The following is a 24,728-nucleotide window of genomic DNA, read 5'->3' on the forward strand; positions in this document are numbered from 1 at the left end:
CAGTTTCCTTTACTATAAAATAGGGATAATAATAACACCTACCTCACAGTTGTGTGAGGATCACATGAGATAAAATTTATAAAGTATTTAACAGTGCCTGGCACCTAGTAGGTACTATATACACATTTATTCACTTCCCCCACCCACCCCACTTTATTTGCTGGGTGCTAGGAGGAAAAAGTCAAAAACAAACATCTTTGCCCAAAAGGAACTTGAGTATCATGAAGGGAAACCATGGACACAGGAAAGTCAATATAAAATATGAACTAAATAATGAGGTGATTTCATGGAGGGGGGAAAGCACTAACAACAGGGTGATAAGGACCAGTTCCCTGTTAGTTGAAGGGAGCTGGGGATTCCAAAGCAGGGTGGTGAAGAACTATAGACAGGGAAATAACTTGCTCCAATACTTGGAATGAGACATGGAATATTGTTCACACAGAGTAGCAGGAGGACTAATTTTGTGAAAGTACATCATCTCCCAGAGTATCCTGCACACAATGGATCCTCAATAGATATTGCCTGAGTGGTTACATTAATATTCACTATCTCAAAGAGGGACAAGGGGTAGGGAAAGATGAGGTTTACTTGGTACCTGAATACAGAGATGCCAAAATTCTATTCCAGGATCTCACTAAGGCAGAGGGATGAGCATCACTTCTGAAGGCTATGCTGGTGTAACTCAAGCACTGTATGGTCCCATTTAAAAAAAAAAATCTGAAAAGTTGCGAGTTCAGATCTCGCTAGGGATGGGCCAGCTTGGCAGAATCAGAAAGAAAAGTTAATTCCTGATATGAGCTGGTTCTCTCCAGAGACCAACTCAGGGGAGAAGGAAGAAGAGAGAGAAATCCCACATGGATGACAAGTTGACAGGATCAAGGGGGCTGTGAATGGGATCCTGGATTCCCCTTTATTGAGCATATAGGTCCAATATTTATGCAGTTTCTATACTCTATGATCAAAGGAAAATATATCAAGAGCACACATGCTTGGTGCCAATTTGAGTGTCCAGCTGCAGTCGGGAGTCCTCTTCACCCAACGGTAATCTTCAAAGTTTCTTTTCGTGTGTCATCACTGACAAGGATTTCTTTAGAAGTACAAAAGTGCCAAGGAATAGCTGATATGCATGAAGGCATATGCTTGTCCCAGAGATAGAGGTTGAGGTTAGTGATAGTAAGTTAACTGGTCAGGATGTTCTAAGCCAATTAAGAAAGCCAGGTGTTCTTTAAACAGTAATTTGTAGACATGCAAGGTCAGACTGGTCTTTGCCAGTCTTGAGGCAGATCTGCAAATATGTCTTTTCTGGCTGCTTTTGCCTCAATGGGCCCAGAATGCCCTCATGGACTTGTCACATTACATCAGCTACCAGTCTTGAATTTTTTTAAACTAAGGTGTTCTCCAGTACCATTTATTATCAGGAAATCAGGCTTATGATCTATATCAGTTCAAGAAGAACCTGCACTAAAAAACCCCCACAGAATCCTTAAGCATGTAAGTAGGGAAAGGCCTACTTACCTATTCAACTTACTTAGCCTATTCAACATTTCCAAGAAACTATTGGTAAATTTGGGAATGGGACCAAAATTTAATGAACTTCTCTTCTGATACTAGAAGTCAATTCAAATATTTTTCAGGCACCTACACTGAGTCTCTAACATTTACTGGGGTAAGGGGAAGAGCAGGAAAAGGAAATGAGCATTTATATAGCACCTACTGTGTGCTAGGCACTGGGCTATGCACATCATCATGGGGGAAGATCATGGCTTCCATTCACCCAGACTCACCAATCCAGTCATCCTTGACTCTTTCCCACAGCAAATCAGCTGCCAAGCTATGTCAATTCTACTTCCACAATAATTCCTATCTACTGACACAGTCAGTTCCCTAGTTAAGAAATTGATCACCTCTTGTGGATTACTTCAAGGGCCTTTAATTGCTACCTCACTACTGCTGACCACGTGACCTCCTACTCATTAACTCCTGTGGCTCTGCTATCTCTAGGATCAAACATGAAGTCCTCTTTTCAGTATCTAAAGCTCTACATGATCAGGTCCCTTCCTTCCTTTCTAATCTTCCTACAAAGTTTACTGGCTGTCTCCATGGTAGCATTGACCTTTTGCTTTCCAGTCTTTCTTGTGGTCCCCCTAACTCCTAAATACCTTCCTAATGTCTTCCATTTAGTCTTTTACATACTGTGATTTCCATGTTTCTGCCTCCATTAGAAAACTCAGCTCTTCTTTTGTATCCTGAGCAGTTAGAAAACCTAGAACAAGGTAAATGCTTGCCTGCCTGGTAAATCAATAACTCTTATCTCAAAAATCCAAGCAATTAGCTTAGGATGAGTCAGCCTAAATTTTAATGATCATAATTTTAATGGATCCCTTTCCATGAACTCAAAATGATTGATTTAATAATGCATTTTGCATTTTTCCAGGGACAAATGTTAAACTCACCATTACAATAAACAGAATCTAGACCTTACTTTTTGTAAAGGCAAACTATTTGCCTGTCTTTAGTATTTTTGCACCCACTTATTCTTTTTCCCCAGTTCCTCAAAGACTTGAACACTTGTTCAATAACCAAGTTATTTCAATAACCTGGAATATGAGACCCAACCTTACTCAAAGTACCTACGTACCCTTTATCATTTCTCTAGCTTATCGTGGATTTCTTTTTGTTGTTTTATCTTTTCTAATCTGACAATGATTCTTCTTAAATTTAAATTAATATCAATAACTCCAAGCATTATATTTCATGATTAGTAATCACTTGAAGTAGAAGAAATAAAAGAACAAAAATATAAAGTCTAAGTAAGACCACATGGGTAAAATTTTCCTGCCTGGCTCTCATTCATCCTCCACAACCAGCTTCATGGAGGAGGGAGGGAAGAGCTACACCCACAACTTCTTCAGAGCATAAGGACCTATCATGAGAATGAAAATGGGAAGCTGGGAGAGTTCTAGGTAGAAAATTCTAATTACACACTTTGATGAAAGCAGAAAAGGAGACAAGTGACAAAAGACAGTTATGTCTTTCTGCTGATGCTGCAAGGATCTCACTTTAGAGATTCATATTTTTAAGCCAATTAGAGTATTACTGGAAAAGACCTTAGACATCACTTAGTTCAAATCTTAAGGAAATCCAACCCTTTAAAAAAAATATTTGAGGGGGCAGCTGGGTAGCTCAGTGGAATGAGAGCCAGGCCTAGAGATGGGAGGACCTAGGTTCAAATCTGGCCTCAAACCCTTCCTAGCTGTGTGACCCTGTGCAAGTCACTTAGCCCCCATTGCCTAAAAAATATATTTGAGGGGGCAGCTGGGTAGCTCAGTGGATTGAGAGTGAGACCTGGAGACGGGAGGTCCTAAGTTCAAATCTGGCCTCAGACACTTCCCAGCTGTGTGAGCCAATACATTGTATTGACTCCAAGATGGAAAGTAAGGGTTTAAAAAAATATATATTTGACTAAGGTCATGCCACCATCAAATGGCAGAATTGTAGTTCAAAGCCAAGAGGCCCAAGTCTGATGTTGTTCTAACGATAAGATTCTGCCTTCCTTTTATGATTCCTAGCGTTAAAACCTCAGCTCATTCTAAATGGCAGCATTCCAGATATTATAGATTATCCTTGACTTTTGATCTTTCTGTTTTGTACATGTCTTTAAGATTCAAGAAAAGCACATCATCAATTTTAGTATCTTTGTTGAGATTTTATTCTTCGACTCCACTCCCAGCACTTAAATGTCAACCAAAGTTTTCAGTCAGGTATATACAGATAGCTTGGGCTACTTCATCCAAGGGGAAAGGAAATCAATTGATAATCCATTCAAAATGTGAAGGGTGGCACAGTTCCAGACATGGAGTTCCAAAACTGGAAGTGTTGTTCCTTTAGTTTCACATAAATCTATGATTATCAATTCCATCTAGGCCCAAACTAGACCACTCTCCTTGATAACAAATTGGGAATCCTGTTGCATTCCCATTATTGTGGGATTCTCATAACACTAGAAAAGAGGTTTTGTAGAGATAATTGGAATGTGACACACCAGGGCAAGTGTTTAGAAGTTTTATTTTATACATGTTTTAAACTTCACTGTGCCACAAAATATGAATATGAATAGAGAAACATGAGAAAATTTATATGAACTGATGCAAAGTAAGCAGAAGCATGGAAAAGGTCTAGAGAATGACTATAATATAAAGGGAAAGGATACCAAAAATGGAATGTTGTACAAAGATAGCTAAGCATGGCACTAAAAGGGTAGGAGAGGGAAACATGAGTTTCTTAAGCACCTACTATGCACTAGGTACTGTGTTACGTTACTTTATAAATATTGCTTCAACCATAAAGTGCTGTTATCCCATTTTTACAATTGAGGAAACCAAGGCAGACAAGTTGCCCAGGGTCACATATAGCTAGAAAATACCTAGAAATGAACTATAGCCACTTCACCTTCTCCCGGTCTTAAAAAAGGCACCCGTACTTGTATCTTTCCAGAGGTAGGGGACAATGGCTACAATCTCAATTGTTATCTCACCTTAATTAGGATTGCCGGGCAGCATTTTGGGGGTTTTTTAGAGCTTGGGGGCAATTCTTTGTTACTAGGAATGACATGATGGACAGGGGAAGGAAGAATATCACCTGAAGATAAAGATGATACAAAAATAAAAAACTTTTGGTGAAAGGGACCTGAGAACTCATAATTCAACCCCTTCATATTATGGATGATGAAGATGTGGCTCAGAAAAGCTACTTGTCTAACACAGTAAAGTGGTATAGCTGTATAAGAATAAAAATGAATACTCCAAGTATTTACATTTATAGAAATTAATAACAAAGTGAGAAAGGGGTTCCTTCAGGTGAGTGAACAGAGCACAGAGCCAAAGACCCCCACCTGCAGCACCAAAGCAAAAGCCAAAAAAAGTCAAAAAAGTCCAAAAAGCCCTGCAGCATGGGTTTTAGCAAAATTTCTCTGCCAAATATCAGGATGCAAAGTAAGGAAATAACTTAAATGTATTTCAGGTATATCAAATTTCTTTGTGCACAGCTGAGATTTAAACCTGATTCTAAATCAGGTACTCACATGCCTTGGCCAACTTTCCCAGATTCAGAAGTCCTCTTGTCTAAGGCATTAGAGAGCAGATCATTCCTTGACAAAATTGCTATTTCCATCCTTTGGTTCTCTTTGTTATTGTTCAGTTGTGTCCAAATCTTCATGATTTCACTTGGGATTTTCTTGGCTATTTCAAGGAAGCTGAGGCAAATAGGGTTAAATTACTTGCCTGGAGTCGCATAGCTATTAAGTGTCCGAGGCTGAATTTGAACTCACAAAAGGGCCATCCTGACTCTGTCTACTGTTTCAGTGCTCTGTCTACTATGCCACCTAGCTAACCAGTTTTCAGGGAAGACTTTAAAGCATTATCTTTGCAGCCCTTTTGATCCTTTATCTCTCGAGCTTATCTTGGATTTCTCTTAACAATATTTATTTTATCCATTCTAGTCTGAGAATCATTATTATCCTTCCTGAGGAAGATATTAATGTAACATACAAAGGCTCAACCCTTTAAAATGAAGGGATGGGATCGAGTTATACCAATCCTTCAGAATACAACAGTCATCACAACAGTCAATCAATTCCCAAAAGAACCCTCCCTTATGAAAAAGGTTGAGTAAAACTCTCCGAAACAGTTTTTAATATTCTCTTCAGACCCAATTGAAGTAATATCACCTTAGCAAAAGGGAGAGTGCCAGCTCTTCAATTCCAGCTTTCTTCTCTAAATACCACATATAACATATACAAGGCCTCTTACTGTCGTAAATGGAATTTGTGTATAAAAGGAAATAAAACATGACTAAAATGTCTTTATTCTTAAATTTCTGCATGTATTTATTCTATAAATGGAACAGAATGCAAGTTTTCCTTCAGTAAAACATCTGTAGTTCCCTTTCAGGGGACAACAGAAGAAAATGGTTTTATTTAAATTACTTCCTGATGGTCTGACAATATGTAGCTCTAGTGTAACCCAGAAGAAGAAACATACAACATAGCTCTAGGAACACATGCAGTTCCATTAACTAAGAGGTTTATAAATCAAATATTTACCTGATAAGACAAAAGAAAATAAACTGATTTTCTTTTGAAAACTGATCATCTGATTTTCCCCTAAAACTCATTAATTGACAAAGGCAATGACAAAAATGCTTATTGTCTTATCCCAAAACAAATATGGAAGCACACAATGATTTCAACTAATTTTCTGATGATTTACCTCATGGTAATGATTCTACACATCGTGACCTCTAAAATAATATTTACAATAATAAATAAAAATGACCCTAAAACAAGTGGCTAAAAGAATGAAAATCTTGCATTTTTAACTTGCTTGTTTTTAAACAGGAGACTGACTACTGGAAATTTATTCAATTTCTCCATTAAATAAATTTGCAAGATAGGAGTCTGTTTCATGGAAGAACATTTTGATCCAGTAATTTATTAATGCACATAGCGTACTACTGTATATACAAACACAGTAAACACCCTTTGATCACTACATCAACAACATGGATGCTTTCAATATACCTGTGTATCTTGTGCAACAGAAATCATAAACCAATCTTCTTCAACACATACAATCTCTCTCGGTGTTGAACTGTTTTTTGAGAATAGTAGGTTTACTTTTGTTATAAATGTCCTTCAGGAGTAATTTGTTGTGTTTTTTTAAATTTATATAAAATATGCCATCGTGTCAAGGAAGAATTTTTTTAAAAAAAATTATAACATCTGCAACTAAGTTTACTTAGCTTCTGAATCATTATGTTACCACTTATGTCACACTGAAAATTTTATTTTAAAAATGACATTTTTAACCCATGGTTCATTGTATTGATTTAGACAAGATAACAGTCACCACCACCTCCAGCCCTGCCAACACCAAAATATCACCCTTTCAGTGCTGGCTTGTCCTGAGCAAGATAAAATATCAGCATAAATTCTTGCTACAATAATAACAAATTACTAAATCCAATTAAAAATGAAAATGAACCCAGTTCATTTAAAAATCCAGCATAATTTTAAATTAAATCTGGCATAAGCCTGAGATTTCTCATGCCATGATTACTAATAAAAGCTTGGAAGAACATGATAAAACTCAGAAAACTGTGATAGACACCAGTGTATCTTTCACCAGTTTCTCTTGGATCCTTTATTTTAATGAAATTGATTTACTTAATAAAACACCCAGAGTCAGCCTAAAGATGTGTTTTCATATCAAGAAACCACAAATTATGGCATCAAAAAACTAGAGGAAGCACTTCTGGTTTTTGGCTTAAAAAAAAATCAAGTAGTCAAGTACCAGGGATTAAGGTGACAGAGTAATTTTCCACTTCCATTAATTCTCCTCCCCTCCCCTCCCCACTGTAAATATAACAGTGTATGTTTGTGTGCACGAATACATATGCATGTGTGCATGTACATGCACATGTGTGTATCCCTGGACAATCTTACAGAAATACAAGACTTTAGTTCAGGTGCAAAAATTGCTTCATGAGTTCGTAGGTCGTAAACGCCACCGCTTGTGAGGGAACGCAGCGAATATAGTTCAGAGACAGGCCGCGATACAGTCCTCTGCGAATTCCATGGTGTCCATAGATATACTTCAGTGTCTTCCACATTGTACTGAAATACATCATCAATTAGAGGGTCAGGACAAATCTTTATAGGGATGAGGGAAAAGGCGATGTGAACACTGATGGCCATTTTCCATTAGCTAAAATAATGACTGAAAAGAGGAAAGAACCAAACGCCCTGGAGCTATCCCATCCTGGCATGCATTTCCAACATTTATTTGAACCCTCCTTGCCATTGGCAAAGTGCATTGTGGAAATATTGAGACCCGTGAGATCTGACGATCTAGACAGAGTCTGTGGAGCTCCCCTTGACTATCACCACCCCACTACACGGCTTTGGAGAAGTCAGTTTCTGAGCATGATTCATAAATGAAAGGGTGGTACAAAACTATCTCTAAAACACATTCTAAGTACAAAATTCTGTGGTTCCGTGACTGCTTGTTTTAAATGTTAAGCATTTCTATTACTAATGACAACAAAAAGGGATGTACAACTTACAGGCACTTTTCAGAATCTGGGAGAACAGTCCCTAATTGCATTCGGCGACGAGTTACATCAAGTGGATAACTAAAGGAAGAGAAAAGACCAATCCAAGGACATTCATTTTTTCAGCATTTGATTCAGTTTGAGTCACTCTAGTGTGTATGGATCCCTGAGAGAAGAGCAAGACCAATTTTGAGATTCTAGAAATGTATAATTGAGCTACCAACATGTAAAAATGGTACAATAGAAGACAATTCAGCATAGGATTTCACAGACAAGAATGGAAAGCGTCCAGAGATGGGAATGACTAATATGATTTGGAGAATTTAAGAGGTTTCAGGCCTTAAAACAATAAGGATGACTGGGGAAAGGGTGAGAGAATTGGGAGCAGAGGCTGAATGGTGGAAGTCAAAGGTAGAATCAGAAGACAGTAAAGAGAGCAGACTGAGATGTAGGAAGTTCACACTAGAGTAAGAGGGGGAAGGTTGGACAAGAAGAGGGAATCACACCGAGTTCATGGGCATGAGGCGCAGCAGTCATAAATGATCAGAGTGGCATCATGGACCCAGATAAGGAAGAAATCTCAGAGGTTCTGAAATCCAAATTCTCCCAGATAGAGGCCTAAACTAAGAGTGGCAGTCAGAATGAAAAGAAAGGAGTTGATGCCTGAATGAGTGGATGAAGGTCTAAAATGCTTCCAGGGTTTTCAAATCATGCACAGGTAGTAAAACCACCACAGAATATTGGTATAATGAGGCTCTATTACTTCCAGGAGCACACATAAACTCCTCTGTCATTCAAGTATCTTCATAAACTGGGCCTTTCAGAGCTGTCCAATCTTCTTACATGTTAGTGTCCTCTACCCACCCCAGTTTGGTGACTGAACTCCTTACCCAAATGCTTCAATTCTTACCCACAAGCTTTTGCGCTGACTTGCTCCCATGCTGAGAATACTCTACCCCCCCCCCCCCTTCTGTGCCTCCTGGAATTCCTGGTTTCCTTCAAGCCTCAGCTCAAGTACTACCTTCTGTTAGAGAGCTTTCCCAATCCCCTTCATCCCCAGGGATCCTAGTGCCCACTCCACTCACATAACCATGGTGAATTTACTGTGTATTGATTCTGTCTGCCTCCTCTTCTTTGAGTACTCACAGGCTCTCTTATTACAATGTAAGGTCCTTAAAGGCAACAGCTGTTTGGTGCTGGTCTTGCTATCCTTAGCTCAGGATAGCGCGCAACAACACACCAGCTTAACTAATGCTTACACATTTATTGACAAAGCTACACAGGGGGAAATGCTTGTGTGCTTGTGGAACGGAAAGATAAGTAGATCTGAGGTGAGGGATGAAAACGTGTCACTATGGCTTAGGAGACAGAGATAGCATTGGTACATCAGAACAAAAAGATAACTAAATAACTAACCAATAGAAGAATGAGTTCTCCTAGGACCAAATGTCAAAAGAAAAGACAGATATCCAAGGAATAAATCTTCAGGAAATGTCACCATTAAAGAACAAGAAACATAAAATCAATAAAATTCCCACAAAGGGATACAAGGAAAAAATAGTCATGGAAAGTTAAGAGGGAAAAATTTTGAACAGAGGGTAGTCAACAGGATTAAGTACTACCATACTATTAATGGTGAATGAGTACTATGGGGGAAAAGTTAGTAAGAAGGGCTTTCTTTTTCAACGGTGTAGTTTTGGGTGAGGGAGTCGGAATGGAAGACATGTCAAAAGCAGAGATGATAATGAATCAGTGGTGGTTGAGTCTGGAAGTCTGGCAGTGAAAATGAGAAAAGCAGTAAGCTGGAGAACTACAAATAGTGGTAGGGTCAAATAATGGTTCAAGCCTTAGAAGATAAGAAAGAAAATCCATAGAGTCAATGGAAAGAGTATAAGAGATATAATGAACATGTAAATTCCAGATTCCTAACAAAATGGATTATAGAACCAGGTAGAGAAGATACCATTACAAAGGTACAAGGGGCAAAGACAGTAAGAAATACATAAAAACAAAAGAAAAGGATAAGCAAACAAGCTCATGCCAGATAAATATAATTTTCTGAATTTTCAGATTCATGTGAAGAAAAAAGTAGAGAATGAGAAATGGAAAATAGAAAATTCTTTTTTCAAAAGGACAAATTCTTAAAATTTATTTAATGAAATAAAGGCAAACAGTTGAAAGTTATTTGAAACTAGCAAAACTTAAAATATGTGACACTATTATGGTTTTCACAATCAAGATATTAATGCATAATCTTTGTATTGCTGTTTATTATGAATAAATTATTAAGCTATGAAAAGCTGAATGTTAAAAATGAAGTTATGTAAGAAGTTGGCATTACACACACACACACACACACACACACAATGCAATTTTACATGATTTTCCTACATTACACTGGTTGGGAAACTTACGATATTGTCTGTGCTATTGCTCCAGCAATGCCACCACAAAGCAAGTTAATGTGTGTTTTCAACACTAAGACATTAGGGTTGTCTGATGAAGGTCTTCCAAGCAAGGTAGGAGCGTGAGTGAGACCAACGCTCTTTAAGGTACCAAAAGTAAAAAAGGAAACTCCTAAAAAGCAAAATGCCAATTTATTATAATATTTAGCAACACTGGAATGGAGAAACAATACATTATTTCAAGTCCATAATAATGTATTTCTTTCTTGACTATTTCATTTCACCCAATGCACAATTTCCACCACAAACACTAAGATATGAACAAGTTTATTCACAAGTTAAATGAAATCAATAAAAGTCATATTAGATCCATAAGTAACCCTTACCAAAAAGACTTTTAAGCCTCAACTATTTATAGTTTCATGCAAAATTAAAAAATGTTTATAAAGTAAGTTAAGGAGAAAACAATTTATAATTTGTAAAAGAAAATCTAGCTTGGCTTCTGATTCTGGTAGCCATATTAGAATAGTGGTGATCACAAGTAAATTGACAAGAACATACATTAAAAGCCATGTTTTCTTTCATAAAATTAAAGATTTAGAATCAGACAGGACTTTAGGGATCATCAGGTCCTAGGGTTCTTTTTTTTGGCCCCCTTTGGCAGTAAAAAGTAAAGTCTTTGGACCTATGATTCAGAATAATGTTTTTAAAGGCTATAAGCAAAATATAGTTACAAAGGAAACCAATATGTTGATACTGTTATTTTTTTTTTATTTTGTTTTAGAGTTCTTAAGGACCAAGTTAAAAATCCTTATCTGGTTCAATAATCTCATTTATGTAAGAAAATTATAGCCTGGAGAGTCACATTCCCAATAAGGAGTAAAGTTAAGATGTTAAGAAGTTCAAGCAATCTTTCCACTAGTCCACATTATCTCCAGATAAATAACACACAAGTTTTAAAAAATCCATACATTATAAGGAACTACCTTTTTAACCTGATGCCCATTTTGAGTCTTCAAAGTCAGCATTGTCAGAATGAGAAAAACTCAACCAGGTGTGCACCTCCACATAAAGACAAGAGGTGCCTGAGAGCTTTATTTTGGACGCCATGAGATTAAAAGACTCTATAGCAAAGAGGATGTTACTAGTCCTTGCTTGAATGTTATCAAAGTTCTTATCATAAATTAAAATCCTAAATTACCAAAAAAGATAAGAATTTGAACATTGCTATTCAAACTATCTTTATTCCATCTAAATATATGAAATATATTTTCTACCATAAATTCTTGTGACTTCAGAAAACAAAAGATATTTGTATCAATTAAACTGTTAATAACAATCTATAATACACCTAATAACTAATCCTCAGGTCACCTCTTCGTATATACAAGCCTCAGATCATACTATTGTCCAATTAGGGCCTGATACTAGTGTGACCAAAGATCTAGATTCTATTCCCATAAGGCCCAGTTAGTCTTTATATAAAGGTCACAGATAATACTCTTCCCTCATCTCATAAACACAGTTGTTGCAAAAGGAAGACAAGTTGAGAGTTAAAGGACAGGCCAAAACTTAAAAGAAAGCAAAAAGAGTTTAGAGCTTTCAGAGCGAGGAATCTGAATGACTTTTTAAAAAGTTTTACAAAATTGGGATCCATACCTGCATAAGGAGCCATTCCTATAATAGTAGGCATCAATCCTCTGTAAAACCCAAGAAAACCACCTTCCTTTTGAAGCAAAGAAGAAACAAATGAGTAAGCTGTGACCTTTGACAAACTTAAAGAAATCAATAACCAAAAATGTATTATGTGGAACAAAATAGAATGCCAGACTATAACAGTGTTATAGACTAGTTGCTTAAAGATTTCTGATAAAGTAGAAATTCACTACCTAGGTCAAAATGTGTCTACTTGCAAAAGCCCTTTGGGGCCCAGAATAAGTCTAATAGCTCTTGCACTTGTGAAAACAGCTATCCCATCACCCTAAGTTTTCTCTTTTCCAGAATACACACATCCTTACTTAGTTCTTCCAAAAAGTTTTCATCGGGCACAAACTCTTTCACCTGACTGCCTTTTTCTGGACACTGACCAGCCTGAAGTGTTCTCAAATATGTGCCCAGATCTGAACATGATACTCTTGGTCTCATCTATGAAAAAGTACAGTATTCCGTTTCCTTCTTAAATTTTGGAATCATCTAGGCAAAAGATTTGAATAATTGTTTTGTATTTTGATCAAGAATTGTGATTTCATAAATATGAAGAAACGAGGGAATATAGAAAACTTTCTCAAGTGATGCTGATTGGGAAGCAGTTTGTAATTTCTAGTCTCAGTCCTGCTGGGGGTGATGACGAATTAAGCAATTGACAATGGACAAGGGTAGTTTGAGTTAGAATTAGAACCTATATCTTCTTAACTCCAAGTCAAGCCAATACTCATCCTCTGATGCTTTTTTTATAACATAAAGAGGATGTTATAGAAATACAGAAATGAAGGGAAAAAAAGAAATACCTTTGCATAAATTGTTTTGAATGCATGAACAATTCCTGTGTATGTGTGTTCTCCTTTCACCTGGAATGCCAGACGAACTCTAACCATGTCAAGTGGGTAAGTACAAATGACTGCTGTCATGCCTGCAAAGAGAAAAGAGAAAAAACCATTAAAAGCTTTATATGGCACAGTTCACCCTGGCAGTAATGTTCTATTAATAAGATACAAGCACACTCATAGCTCAAAAGATGACATTGTGCTGGGAGCCATCAGACCACGACGCCTTGACAGAGTCATGCATGGTAGCTGGGGAAACCACAGAGTGGTCCTTGGTGAGATGTGATTGCCCACCCAGTCCCCTTTTACATGACCTCTTCCATCAATGCCCCTTACCTATGAATTGGCATGATTATTATTCCCCCTAGTCTCAAAAGAAATAATGCAAAAGCAAAACATCTGTACCCTAATTCCCCAAAATACCAAAAGATCAGACCCTCAAACCCAATCCCAAAAAGACTATCATGAGTAAACTTTTATTTAGGTACATAATTTGCAGCAAAACCGCAGCTACAGGCCAAGCCCAAAACTTTCCCACTCACAGAAACCTATTCTCATAAAACCAGCACACAAATCAATCATAAAGGCCCATACAATATATACAGGTACACTACAAGTACATCAAGCTTCAATATGCCTCAGTGACTCGATTACACAAATCAGTAACTCAGGAACTCAGTAAAAACCCTGAGAAATGACCTGTCTAAATTTGAATTGTGATATGATTGGTGAATTGTCCTTTAAGAACTTCTGATTAATTATTCCATTTTATTAAAAGCAATAAGTAACTTTCCTTGATTATTTGTAAGCTCAAAACTTCTCACAGGGTAATGAGAAAATTCATCACCTGTGATGAAATCATTTATCTTGTATGCTGTCTGTAATCACAACGTAAGAATATAGAATGTTAAAAGTTGTTAAAAGGTAATGTATCACTTTTACAATTATCTCTCTTTGAACATGTGTGTTAGGTAATGCAATCTGCATACCAAGAAAATGGGTATAAAAATAAAAATCAAGCCTGGGAATGGCAGAGCAGCTGTCAGATGCAAAACAGTCCCATGGCCATAATGATTAAGCTGTCTTCCATTTGTTATTTATTTTGACTGATCGTTTGCCATCAGTCAGGAACCCTGGAGTTGCAAGTGAGGCTGGACCCTGACCGCAGCAACATTGCTAGCAAGGATGCAGTCTCAAGTTTTTCAACTTAGCAGGGACAATCCCAAGTTATAAGCAGGTTCTCCCAAAAATCAGCCAGCAGAAAATCTTTTCTCCCACTTCCCAAACTGGAAGGCTGCACCTGATGACCCTGAATACAAGAAAAGCAGGTATGCCAGTATTATTAAGATGGCAAAGCTAATGTGTGTACCTATTTTAACTCAAAACTATTGTGAGGATGAAACCAAAATGGCTAAATCGATATAAAAACACAGAAAATTAGGCTAGTAGATATCCTGATACCATGTATTAGCAATGCAGTAACATTATTATTCCCTTATTTTTATAATATGCTTTCAATTCATCAGATGTTGAAGAGCTTTTAAAAAAGCTTAGAAATAACTGAACCCAATCCAAAAGCCACATACATAATATTTAGCAGAGCAAGTCTTCTGAATCAAAATTTCTGCTCTATTATGGTGAAGACAGCATTACCAGTTACTTTCCAAATATACCCATATATGCAAAGGTCCAGAAGATCACCTCAACTTGAGATTCAAACTCAACTACCCTGCTAACATTGCAAATGTCTAAAAGGATACAATGACTTGAACTGCTACTAAGAGACAAAAGACAAAACTAGCTCCCACTGCTGAGATACTGGATTTTATTTGGATTTTTTTCCCACACTTTGTCAGATACTTGTTGTAGGTGAGTTTATTGGCTTCAAGCAACTGACACAATGCCTAGTCTTTACAGCAGAATTTGTTGATATTTTATTCTGATGAAGGACATCAAAATAGCCATGAGTGACATTAGCAAATGTCTGACTCTTAATTTATGACTTACCAAGTTGTGATAACGTCATTTAGGTTTTTGTCAATGGAATTCTGTGATAAAGATGAATGGTTTGCAAAAACTGAGAGGTGCAAATATCACAGTGAGTGATTGACAGGAGCAAGTGACTAAGGGTCACATGGGCACCTGAGGCAAGAGATCTGGGAAAGATTCTATACCCAACAGACTTCATCAGAGCTCTCCTAGAAGGACCTGAGTTTGAGGCTTGGAAAAGACTTTCTCCTGAGAACAACAGAAGAAAAGAAATCTTTTGGATATGGTGCTGGCTGCTTTGAATCAAGAAGATTGAAGATAGATTAACCAATTGAAGATCCTGGTCCATTTGATTGGACTATTGGTGTGAGAATTGACTATTAGAGAATTTACTGTTTAGTTTTAGATATGAGATTGTTAAGACAATTAGTATAATTTCCTCCTAAACCCCTGTTCCTTCCTCCCCCTTCCCAACCAATAAATATGAATTATTTATATGTTCCTTCTTGTTTTTTCCTCACCCAAAATCCTAACATAACAATTCCAATTCCAACAGAACTTATTTCAAAGACATACTGCTTGAATTCAGTCCATATTCCCTCCCAAAACAAATCTATGTCAAATTTTACCAAGATTTATGTTTTAAAGACCTTTTTAAAGAAAGAGAAGCCTATTGAAAATTTGCTGGGGCTTTTGTTGAAGTTTAACTTTTTTTTCTTTTTCTTTTTTTTTTTTAATAAACCTTCACCTTCCATCTTAGAATCAATTCTGTTTATTGGTTCCAAGTCAGAAGAGTGATGAGAGCTAGGCAATGGGGGTTAAGTGACTTGCCCAGGATCACACAGCTAGGAAGTGTCTGAGGCCAGGTTTGAACCTAGAACCTCCTGTTGTTAGGCCTGGCTCTCAATCTACTGAGCTACCCAGCTGCCCCCTCAAGTAGAATATTTATTCCACTCATATAAATTAGCAACAATAAATACGAAGTTGGTTTGGACACCACTGAACATCCCTTGGTGGGTGTTATCTCCTCCTCTGGCTTCAGTAACATTCCTCTGTTTTACTTTTTTTCCTACCTGGCTGAATTCAGTCTTCTTTGACAGACCAATCAGGTGGTGTTCCCCAAGGCTCCATCTTGGGCCCCTTACTCTTTTTTCTTTCTACATTCTTTCCCTTGGAAATTTCATAAATTTTCATAGTTTCAATAATATTTATGAAGGTGATTGCCAAATCAAAGTCTCATCTCTTTCCTAAACTACAATCTTGTACCAATGCCTTGTACCTACTGCCAATTGCACACCTCTTAGATTTCTCATAGGTATGTCAAAACAGATCTATTTTCCCCACCTCAAACTTCCCAATCCAAATCCTTCTCCAAACTTTCCTGTCATGAACTGAACCATTATCCTAATATTAACCCAAGCTCGAAACCACAGCCTCATTTCTGCTTCTTCAGCTCCTGTTTTACAGCTACCAATTCTTTTAAATTGTACATCCACAATCTCTCTTGCAACAATTAATTAATAAATTAAAATTAAAATTTTAATTTATAATTATTCTATTCTATAGGGGTTCAATAATATTCTCCTATATTCTCTATTCTATTAAAATTCTCTATTCTAATCTAGGCTCTCATTAACTCTCACGTGCATTACTGTAATCATTTTTAATTAATCTTTTTTTTCCTCCCCACTTCTATTTTAAAGAAAAACTTATGGTATGTTTATAAAACTTCAACATTCTAGTTTATTATAAATGTGTATACATATGTATACATAGTATATAAATCTTTTATAGCCCTCAAAACTATCTTTCCCTTCATCCATTTCTCCCATCTTTTCCTATTTGACATCTACTAAATCCTACCTTTATTGTTCATCATTCACACATTAAATTAATCCTTTAAAATGCCTACCCTCCCTTTTTGCTCCTCATTCTCCACTTGTCTTTCTTTTCTCTTACCCTTCAATCTCTTCCAACTATCCAGCTTTCTTATTCTCCCCCATGCCAATGCAAAGTGCAACCCAAAGTTCAATCAAGGAATGTTTCCTACCTAATAGAAGGGTTGGAACAAGGCATGCCATCAGGTTCTGCTTTGTTCTTTTATTATTATTAATATTTTGGCTAAGCTAAGATCCTTCTCTAAAAGTGATACTCAAAACTCCTTTAGTAACCCATGATAGAAACACCTATATACCTTGAGTTAAGATTAAAATCACTGTATATTCTATCTCTGAGTTATTTTTTGATAGTGATAAAGTCTGATTTGAACAGAAGACATGTATACCTTCTGCCCAGCTGATAAAGAAGTCCAATGGAAACCAGATTCTAAAAGAATAAGCTGGTACCTACTGAACCTGCCCCACAAGCCAAAAATGTGGCCTTTAATCCTTTAATATCTGGTTTCATGCTAGGTGATAATGCCATAAAAGTTGTCCATGAGTAAACAAGAAAAATCTAAAGCTACTTACCAGAAATACTGGTTAAGACAGCCTTCCTCTTCCCCCATCTTATAACTACAGTCCAATACAAAGAGCAGTATGTCTTCACCTACCAGGAACACCTTCAATCAAGCTGAGATGGGTTTGTGATTCTGGGTATCACCTACCTCTCAGTCAAGAAGCTTAGAATTTAATGATAAAACCAACTATCTATGAAGGGTTTAAGAAAAGAATGGGAAAAGAAGAGATCTTTCTCCCTAATCCTCATTGCATCCCAACAAATTTACAGGGTATTTATTATGCAGTATTCAGTTCTAAGAAGCTAGAAAGACTTCAAATACAGGCTTCGTTCAGATATCCAAGCTCTAGCGTTGCTGAGGACAGCAATGGTGATCACTAGCAAGCTGAATACTGGGTAATAAATTCAATGACAATGACAAATATCTAAAGTAAAGATAAGATAAATCAAAAAAATAAGACTTCAAAAAAAAAACCATAACCCAATTATTTAACACATTTGGAATGGATCTACATTACTCTCTATAATTACTCAGCCCTGTATATTTATACCATTGTTTAAGCCTACCTAGAAAAAAAATTTCCAGGTTTCAAAGAATGTTTCTAATCAATTCTCTGATGTTAAAATCAGAGAATATGAAAAATTCTGAAACTGAAAATGGTATAGTTCCTAACTACTTAGAAAAATCTAAGACAGTTATACCAAATATAGCCTTGAAATTGGGGTGCAGGTTTGGATTGGTGGCACTCACTGGAGAAGGCAATATAGTGTGTTATCACTGTGATACCAAAGCATGCACACATTAATTCCAAGATCTGGAGTAGAAGTACAGAGAATTCAGGAGTATGACATTAGCTGCCTCCCCAAAAACTTACCTGATTCCTTTGCAAAGGAAATGAAGTGGATTCTAAATATCTTAAAAAGAGAATAGAACTCCACAGTAAGTGGTCACAGTGGGTGAGTTATAATGATAAGAAAGTAGGGATGGTGGAAGGGTTGAATGTACCATATCATGTTCTCAGAACTTCTAATTCCATTGTGCAGACTCTAGATATTATCTAGTGCAATCCACTTGAAATACATAATAAAATTAATACATATTAGTATTTTTCCCACCTTGGGAAAAACACATGAGGAGCCCTACTCAGATAAATTTGTTCAAGTGCTTCCTTCAGGTTTATTTTCTATACATTCCATCTCAAATAAGACTGTTTCTTGAGTCAAACTGCAATATACTAAATCTTTATTAAGTCATGACACAAAGTGGGCTCTTTTGTGCTGCCCCAGATGGGTAGTAGATATAGAACAAACATTTCAGTTCAAATAGAACTGAAATAGAACTCCTGATTAGTGAAATATCATTAACCAAGAGTCATAAGACCAACTCTATATAATAGTCCAGAGATGCCAAAATTATAGGAAATTTCAAGAGTCATAGGTCTTTTGCCATTTGCAAGTTGCACTCCAGGGCACGGCCATGAATGTTGTTAACTTAGTGTAACCCTAAAATTTGACTAGAGTGCTTACAATTAAAAACAGAAGAAATAAAAGCCCCTGGAGATGGGCAAGCATTCTGAGAAGGGGGGAGAGATAAGGCATATATATATATACATATATATGTAAATTGTTTCTAAATTTTGAAGCCAGGTTATAAGATCAAGCTACACATGCTTTTAAAAATATGATCAGCACTAGGACTGAGCACTTGCCTTCTTAACATCCAAACCTCCCTGACCTCATTAATGAATATTAATATATACTTTATATATTTTATACGTATATTATATATATTCAATATAATATTTTTAAAAACAGCCAATGGCATGGTTAATTTTTTATTAGGTTCACATTTGGTTAATGCTTTCTACTTGAAATTTCAAAGGACTTTCACATGTTATTGTGAATCTGGGAAATGGGCTTTTTTGGCCCTATTTTAAATAACACACAACATGCAAAAGTCACAATGAAGTCAGTGAAAGATCAGAACTAGCACCCCACCTATGACTTCAGGCTTCCACTACTTCCACCCACTGGCCTTCTAAATCAAATTTTCCACAAAACTGGAATAGCCAAGAGGATGGACAATAGGCAGGTCTACTCATGCATATAACTTACTCATATGTCTCCAGGAAGAGGAAGTGTGCTCAGAAAGGGGGGAAAGGTTTATTCTTTAAAAACAGAAACTCTAACTCTCTAGCTCTATGCCCTTCCGGAAGATTCAAGACATACTGGATGGTAGTTGTGAGATTTAAAATGGTTGAGGTCTTAAACTGTAGTGAGTTAAAATGGTGGAAGATATAAATTGTGTTAGATATAAGAGAGGGTGAGTAAATTTTGACCGCAGAAATATGTTTCACTACAGTGTCTTGGGTTTTAAATCAAATATAAGGTGGTCACCAGGGAAAATATTCCCAATTATTCAAATACCCAAGTCAATTGGGTTTTATAGAGATTTTAATTAATAATACAATGAGAAATCAAAGAAAGAGAGAGAGAGTAAGAAAGGAATAAGTATGAAGGGCCTCAAGCCAATATGGCCTAGACCTGAGTCTTAAGAGAGAAATCAATCAGTTTTTTTAACACTCACCACAAGGTCTGACTAAACAAGGATTCTAGTAACACCAGGCCAGCTCCATCTCAGCTGACTTCACCAGAGAGAGCTCCCAAGCGATCCTCATCAGAGATCCTCCAAAAGGATTTCTCCAAAAGGATATCTCCTCAAGAGATTCTGCTTTTTCTTTTATAGGGGTTTTTCTCCCATGTCACCTCCCCTAAGTCCCTACATCTACCAATCACTGTAGACGCTTTCCAAAGGACTGCCCATCTGAATTCCTGCTAAGTCGACCAATCTCCTCAGTAAGTCTGAATCAGAAAAAAATGCTGCTGTGTTGACCAAGATCCTCAGTAAGTCTGAAGGAGAGAAAACACAGCTGAGTCAACTAATCTCATCAAGAGAAAACTTGCCAGACCCTTTTAGGTACCTAGCATCTCATTGTATCAATTCTAAAAACAGGCCTGGCTCAAAGAACTCCTTGCCCCACCATAAGCATGGATCCAAGTACTTTCTTTGTTTAGCAAGGAGTTTTCTCCCTTAAAGCAGTCTTAAGTATGGTTGGAGTAGAGGTCCTCCCATTTCTGATCCTGGTGGAGTTCTCACATCAAAATGGGGAATGTTTCTCAGTAGGGACTTTGTTCCAATTAAGAATTCCCTGATGGGAAAATTTTTAACATTCACAAGTCTGAGAGATTTCAAGATTTACATGTAGGAGGGAAGGAAAAAGAGAATGAAATTCCTTCAAGTTTTCAAAGAGACACATGAAGCTTACGAAGATACCAAACTTTAAATGACCATATGGCCTACAAAAAATTTGCCACAATCCTCTCTAAAAGGCCACAAATGGTTCAAGAGAAGCAAGATAAAAATAATTTCCACTTTAATCAGGTCATCCTTGAACTCATGTAAAGACAATGTATACTGTATAATAAGTTTCTGTTTCTATACTAAACATGAAGCAATCATACCAGGCTAGTAGTGCCAGAGCCCCCACTGCCCCAAGTATGACTTCTGGAGGATCAAGAAATTTAAAAAATATTTTGGTTTTAAACTCTAGAAATGATATTCTTAGTACACTGTGCTGAATGAACTGCCTCTATTATACCTGGAACAATTTTTATTATAAAATTATTTAACATAAATGTGAATATACTAAATGACAAAGTAAACTCCTATGCTTCTATGAAGTGGGCAGGTCCTTAAATTCAAGTGAACATTGCCCAATAAATAAAGGGCAGGAACACCAAAGAACTCCTACTGAATGTCATGTCAGCTTTCCTGCAATCTTTGGGGGTAGTGGGGGTGGGGTCTTTCAAAGTTACTTGGCACAGTGAGTTAAAAGCAATAGCATCTAATAAAATAAAATAGTGTAATCCTTCTCTTTCCTCCTTGTTGCATCTGGACCCTCCTTTAAAGCCCAACTCAAATCTTACTTTTACTGAGGTCTCCTTTGATTCCCCAGTGAGTTAAACTCTCTGTAAAACCTCACACAGCACATTTTCTCTATCTTACATTTCTCTATCTTACATATACTACATTCTGCCAATCCAAAGGAAGGATTATAGCTTATCCAAACTTCTATCCCTTAATACCTGAAAATGTTTTTGTTAAAATTACATTAAAGCATAATGCTAGATATAGCAGTAAGAGGAAAACACATCCTCAGAATTAATCCTTTCTTCATTTTCACAAAAAAAGGCTGCTCTAGTTGCTAGCAGCTAGAGTTGCTGCTCTAGTTACTTCTGCTACTGCATTGCCCAATAAAGCTGGGCCAATCGGCTAGTGCTGACATCAGGAATGAAGTCCTAGAAGTTCAAACTATTTGTGGTGTTAGGGAAGGCAAATCGTCAGGAAGTCATTGGTGAAGAACATGGAATGCAGTCAAGTGTATGAAGTGCTTTTGAATCTAGGTCTTCCTGAATTCAAGTCCAGCACTATATCCACTCCACTTAAGTGCTTCTGAGTTTGAAATAGCAACAAAGATAAAAGTCAATTGGATAAAAATCACTAGAAATGTTGAAACTAACACAAAGCATACAAAACTATTTAAGTATGTTTCCATGTACAATTTAGTCACAGTTACTCTTTGATTTTTTATTTTTATTTTTCTTCCTTTCCAAGAACTTAAAAGGATTCCCATGGGGGTAGAAGTGGACATGGGTGTTTTATGATATGTTGAAAATTGTAAAATGCTATATTTTATTGTTTAAAAATTTTATTAATGTTTTCTATTTCATATTTTACCATAGTGTCCCATATATTCCTTCTTTTCTCCCTCGCCCAAGAGCCATCCCATATAACAAATAGTATTTGTCTTATAGAGAGGAAAAAAATGTTAGTGTGACTGATGAATACCTTGAGAAAGCCCAAAAACATGTGCAATGAGGAGCACTTGCACACAGGGGCAGATTGGGGATATTGGAGTCCTACCTGAATTTTATAATTTTGGTAAATTTACATTTGATGTTTTGGTGTATAATTCTATTTACATTGTTGGAGTTATTGTATACAATACATTATTTTCTTGACTCTTTTTTTTTAACAAATGCATAGGTAAATAAGCAATCTTCCCATGCTTCTGTATTCACCACATATAACATTTTTTTCATAACAGTAGAATTTCATTATATTCACATACTATAATATTTAGCCATTCCCCAACCAATGGGCATCTACTTTGTATCCAATTCTTAGCTATCACAAAAAAAGGACAGTGATAAATATTTGAGTATATTGGGACTTTCCCCCCTTGTTGATAGCTTCCTTTGGGGGTAAAAGTCTAGTAATAATCTCTACATCAAAAGATAGTGACATTTTAGTCACTTTATTTACATAATTCCAAATTGCTTTCCAAAATGTTTCACATTTTTCCTTTTGTTTATCTTTCTCTTAGACGTATCCAAAGCTGAAAGAAGGAAACTGAAGTCACTATTCTGTTACTATCTATGTCTTTTGGAAGTTCAGATGTTTCCTGTATGAATTTGAATGCTAAGGCACTTGGAGCATATAAGTTTATTACTAATATTGGTATGTTGTCCATGATTCCTTTCAGCATAATATAGTTTCCTTTTTTATCCCTTATTGTTTTTTGGATGTTTATTTTTGCCTTGCCTATTATCATGATTATCACTTCTATTTTTGGGATTTACTTAATACATAATAAACAATTTTTGATTCCCTCAAAAAAAAAAGTGTATGAAGGAGCCTGAAGTTAAATGAGAGAATGAGAGTGAGCTCACAACTCTCTCGTCCTTTCTGTCACACACACACACACACACACACACACACACACACACACACACACACACACACACACACACACGGCAGGAAGCTGAGAGCCACAATAGGCTTTCTGTTGGCTTTTTTTTTAACCTTTACCTTCCATCTTAGAATCAATTCTTTGTATCGGTTCCAAAGCAGGAGAGCAGTAAGGGCTGGACGATGGGGATTAAGTAACTTCCCCAAGGTCACACAGGTAGGAAGTGTCTGAGGCCAGATTTAAACTTCCTATCTCCAAGCCTGGATCTCAGTCCACTGAGCCATCTAGCCAGCCCCCGTTACTTTGCCTTTTAAGCCAGAATAGCTCAGTCCTCCTTAGCAAACTCAGCCTTGTTTGCCACACCAGGGCTTTAGATAGCTGTTGCTTCTCTTCTGGTACAGACCCTATTTCAGACCCCACAAGGAGCTCAGAGACTGATGGAATACCACAAGGGTTCAAACCCTTCACAAATCACCTTGTATGAGATGGTCCAAGGGTCCTAGGTGATTAATTACTAAAAGGTTCTCATCTCATAAAGCAACTGTGCTTTTTTCCTATAAAGCTGGCAGTTTTAAAGGTAAGGTCATGGCTATAGTAAAAAAATACAAGAAAAATTAATCCTGGAAATAATTTTGAAGAAGATATGACAACACATTGCTACAAAACTAAAATATACACAATCCTACCTGCCATGGAGCCAGCCATTAGCCGATGTACATGTCCAGAAATCCCAAGTTTAGTGGTAATTATCTATAAGATAAAAAGTAAATAAAATGGATTAAAAAAGGATTATTTTCAACCTCATAAAATCACAAATAAAACTACAATAACAAAAATACTGCAGGCCTCTTTCAAACAGGGCTCACCACTACCTTAATAAAATCAAGGGGAAAGGGAGTAAGGATTTATATGGTGCCTACTTTGTGCCAGGCCCTGGGCTAAGATCTTTAGAAATATTAAACTAAAACATAAGCAAATCAAAGGACATGGATCAAATGTTTTCCCTGAAGCAGTGTACCTTAGAAATCCATCAGGGAAGGAAGCTGACCAGTGGCAAATGTTATAAGTAAGTTAACTTATATTCCTCTATCTTCTGGGCATGAGGTAGCACCATGGCTAATAGAACTATTCTTGAAGCAAGGAAGACCTGAGTTCAAGTCAGTGTGATACATACCAGCTAGCTAACCCCAGATAATTGAGTGGACCTCTTAAAGATTGAAGCAATTCTTTAATTATGGTGGAAAAGGCACCCACCTTAACTGGTAGAGTTTCCTCACCTGGGAGGTCTCTATTAGAAATGGAATTCCAAGACCAACCCCTGTACCTAGGGGAAGGGAAAAGGAGAGGGTCTAATTATCACAGCAGGGCACAAACACCACTCTCTCTCTAGTAATGGCTTGTGAACAAGAAGG

At 36.8% G+C, this 24,728-nt stretch overlaps 1 protein-coding gene across 5 annotated transcripts in view; it reads right to left on the reverse strand.

The window, feature by feature from the left end:
• Positions 1-5,859: 5,859 nt before the first annotated feature.
• SLC25A16 (solute carrier family 25 member 16) overlaps positions 5,860-24,728 on the reverse strand; it is a 29,984-nt gene continuing 11,115 nt past the window's right edge. For 2 of the 5 annotated variants that reach the window (XM_056796267.1, XM_056796262.1), the window contains exons 2-7: positions 24,003-24,066; positions 13,022-13,143; positions 12,174-12,240; positions 10,524-10,686; positions 8,122-8,190; positions 7,368-7,672 (exon numbers count right to left, since the gene is read on the reverse strand). In XM_056796267.1, the coding sequence (XP_056652245.1) occupies positions 7,516-7,672; positions 8,122-8,190; positions 10,524-10,686; positions 12,174-12,240; positions 13,022-13,143; positions 24,003-24,021 (597 nt within the window). In that variant the 5' untranslated portion in view covers positions 24,022-24,066 and the 3' untranslated portion in view covers positions 7,368-7,515. Of the gene's footprint in view, positions 7,673-8,121; positions 8,191-10,523; positions 10,687-12,173; positions 12,241-13,021; positions 13,144-24,002; positions 24,067-24,570; positions 24,637-24,728 lie in introns of those variants that run through there. The other 3 variants (XM_056796253.1, XM_056796246.1, XM_001368989.4) reach the window with 3 other exon arrangements.

This window comes from Monodelphis domestica, chromosome 1 (genome assembly GCF_027887165.1).
Source record: "Monodelphis domestica isolate mMonDom1 chromosome 1, mMonDom1.pri, whole genome shotgun sequence".
NCBI lineage: Eukaryota > Metazoa > Chordata > Mammalia > Didelphimorphia > Didelphidae > Monodelphis > Monodelphis domestica.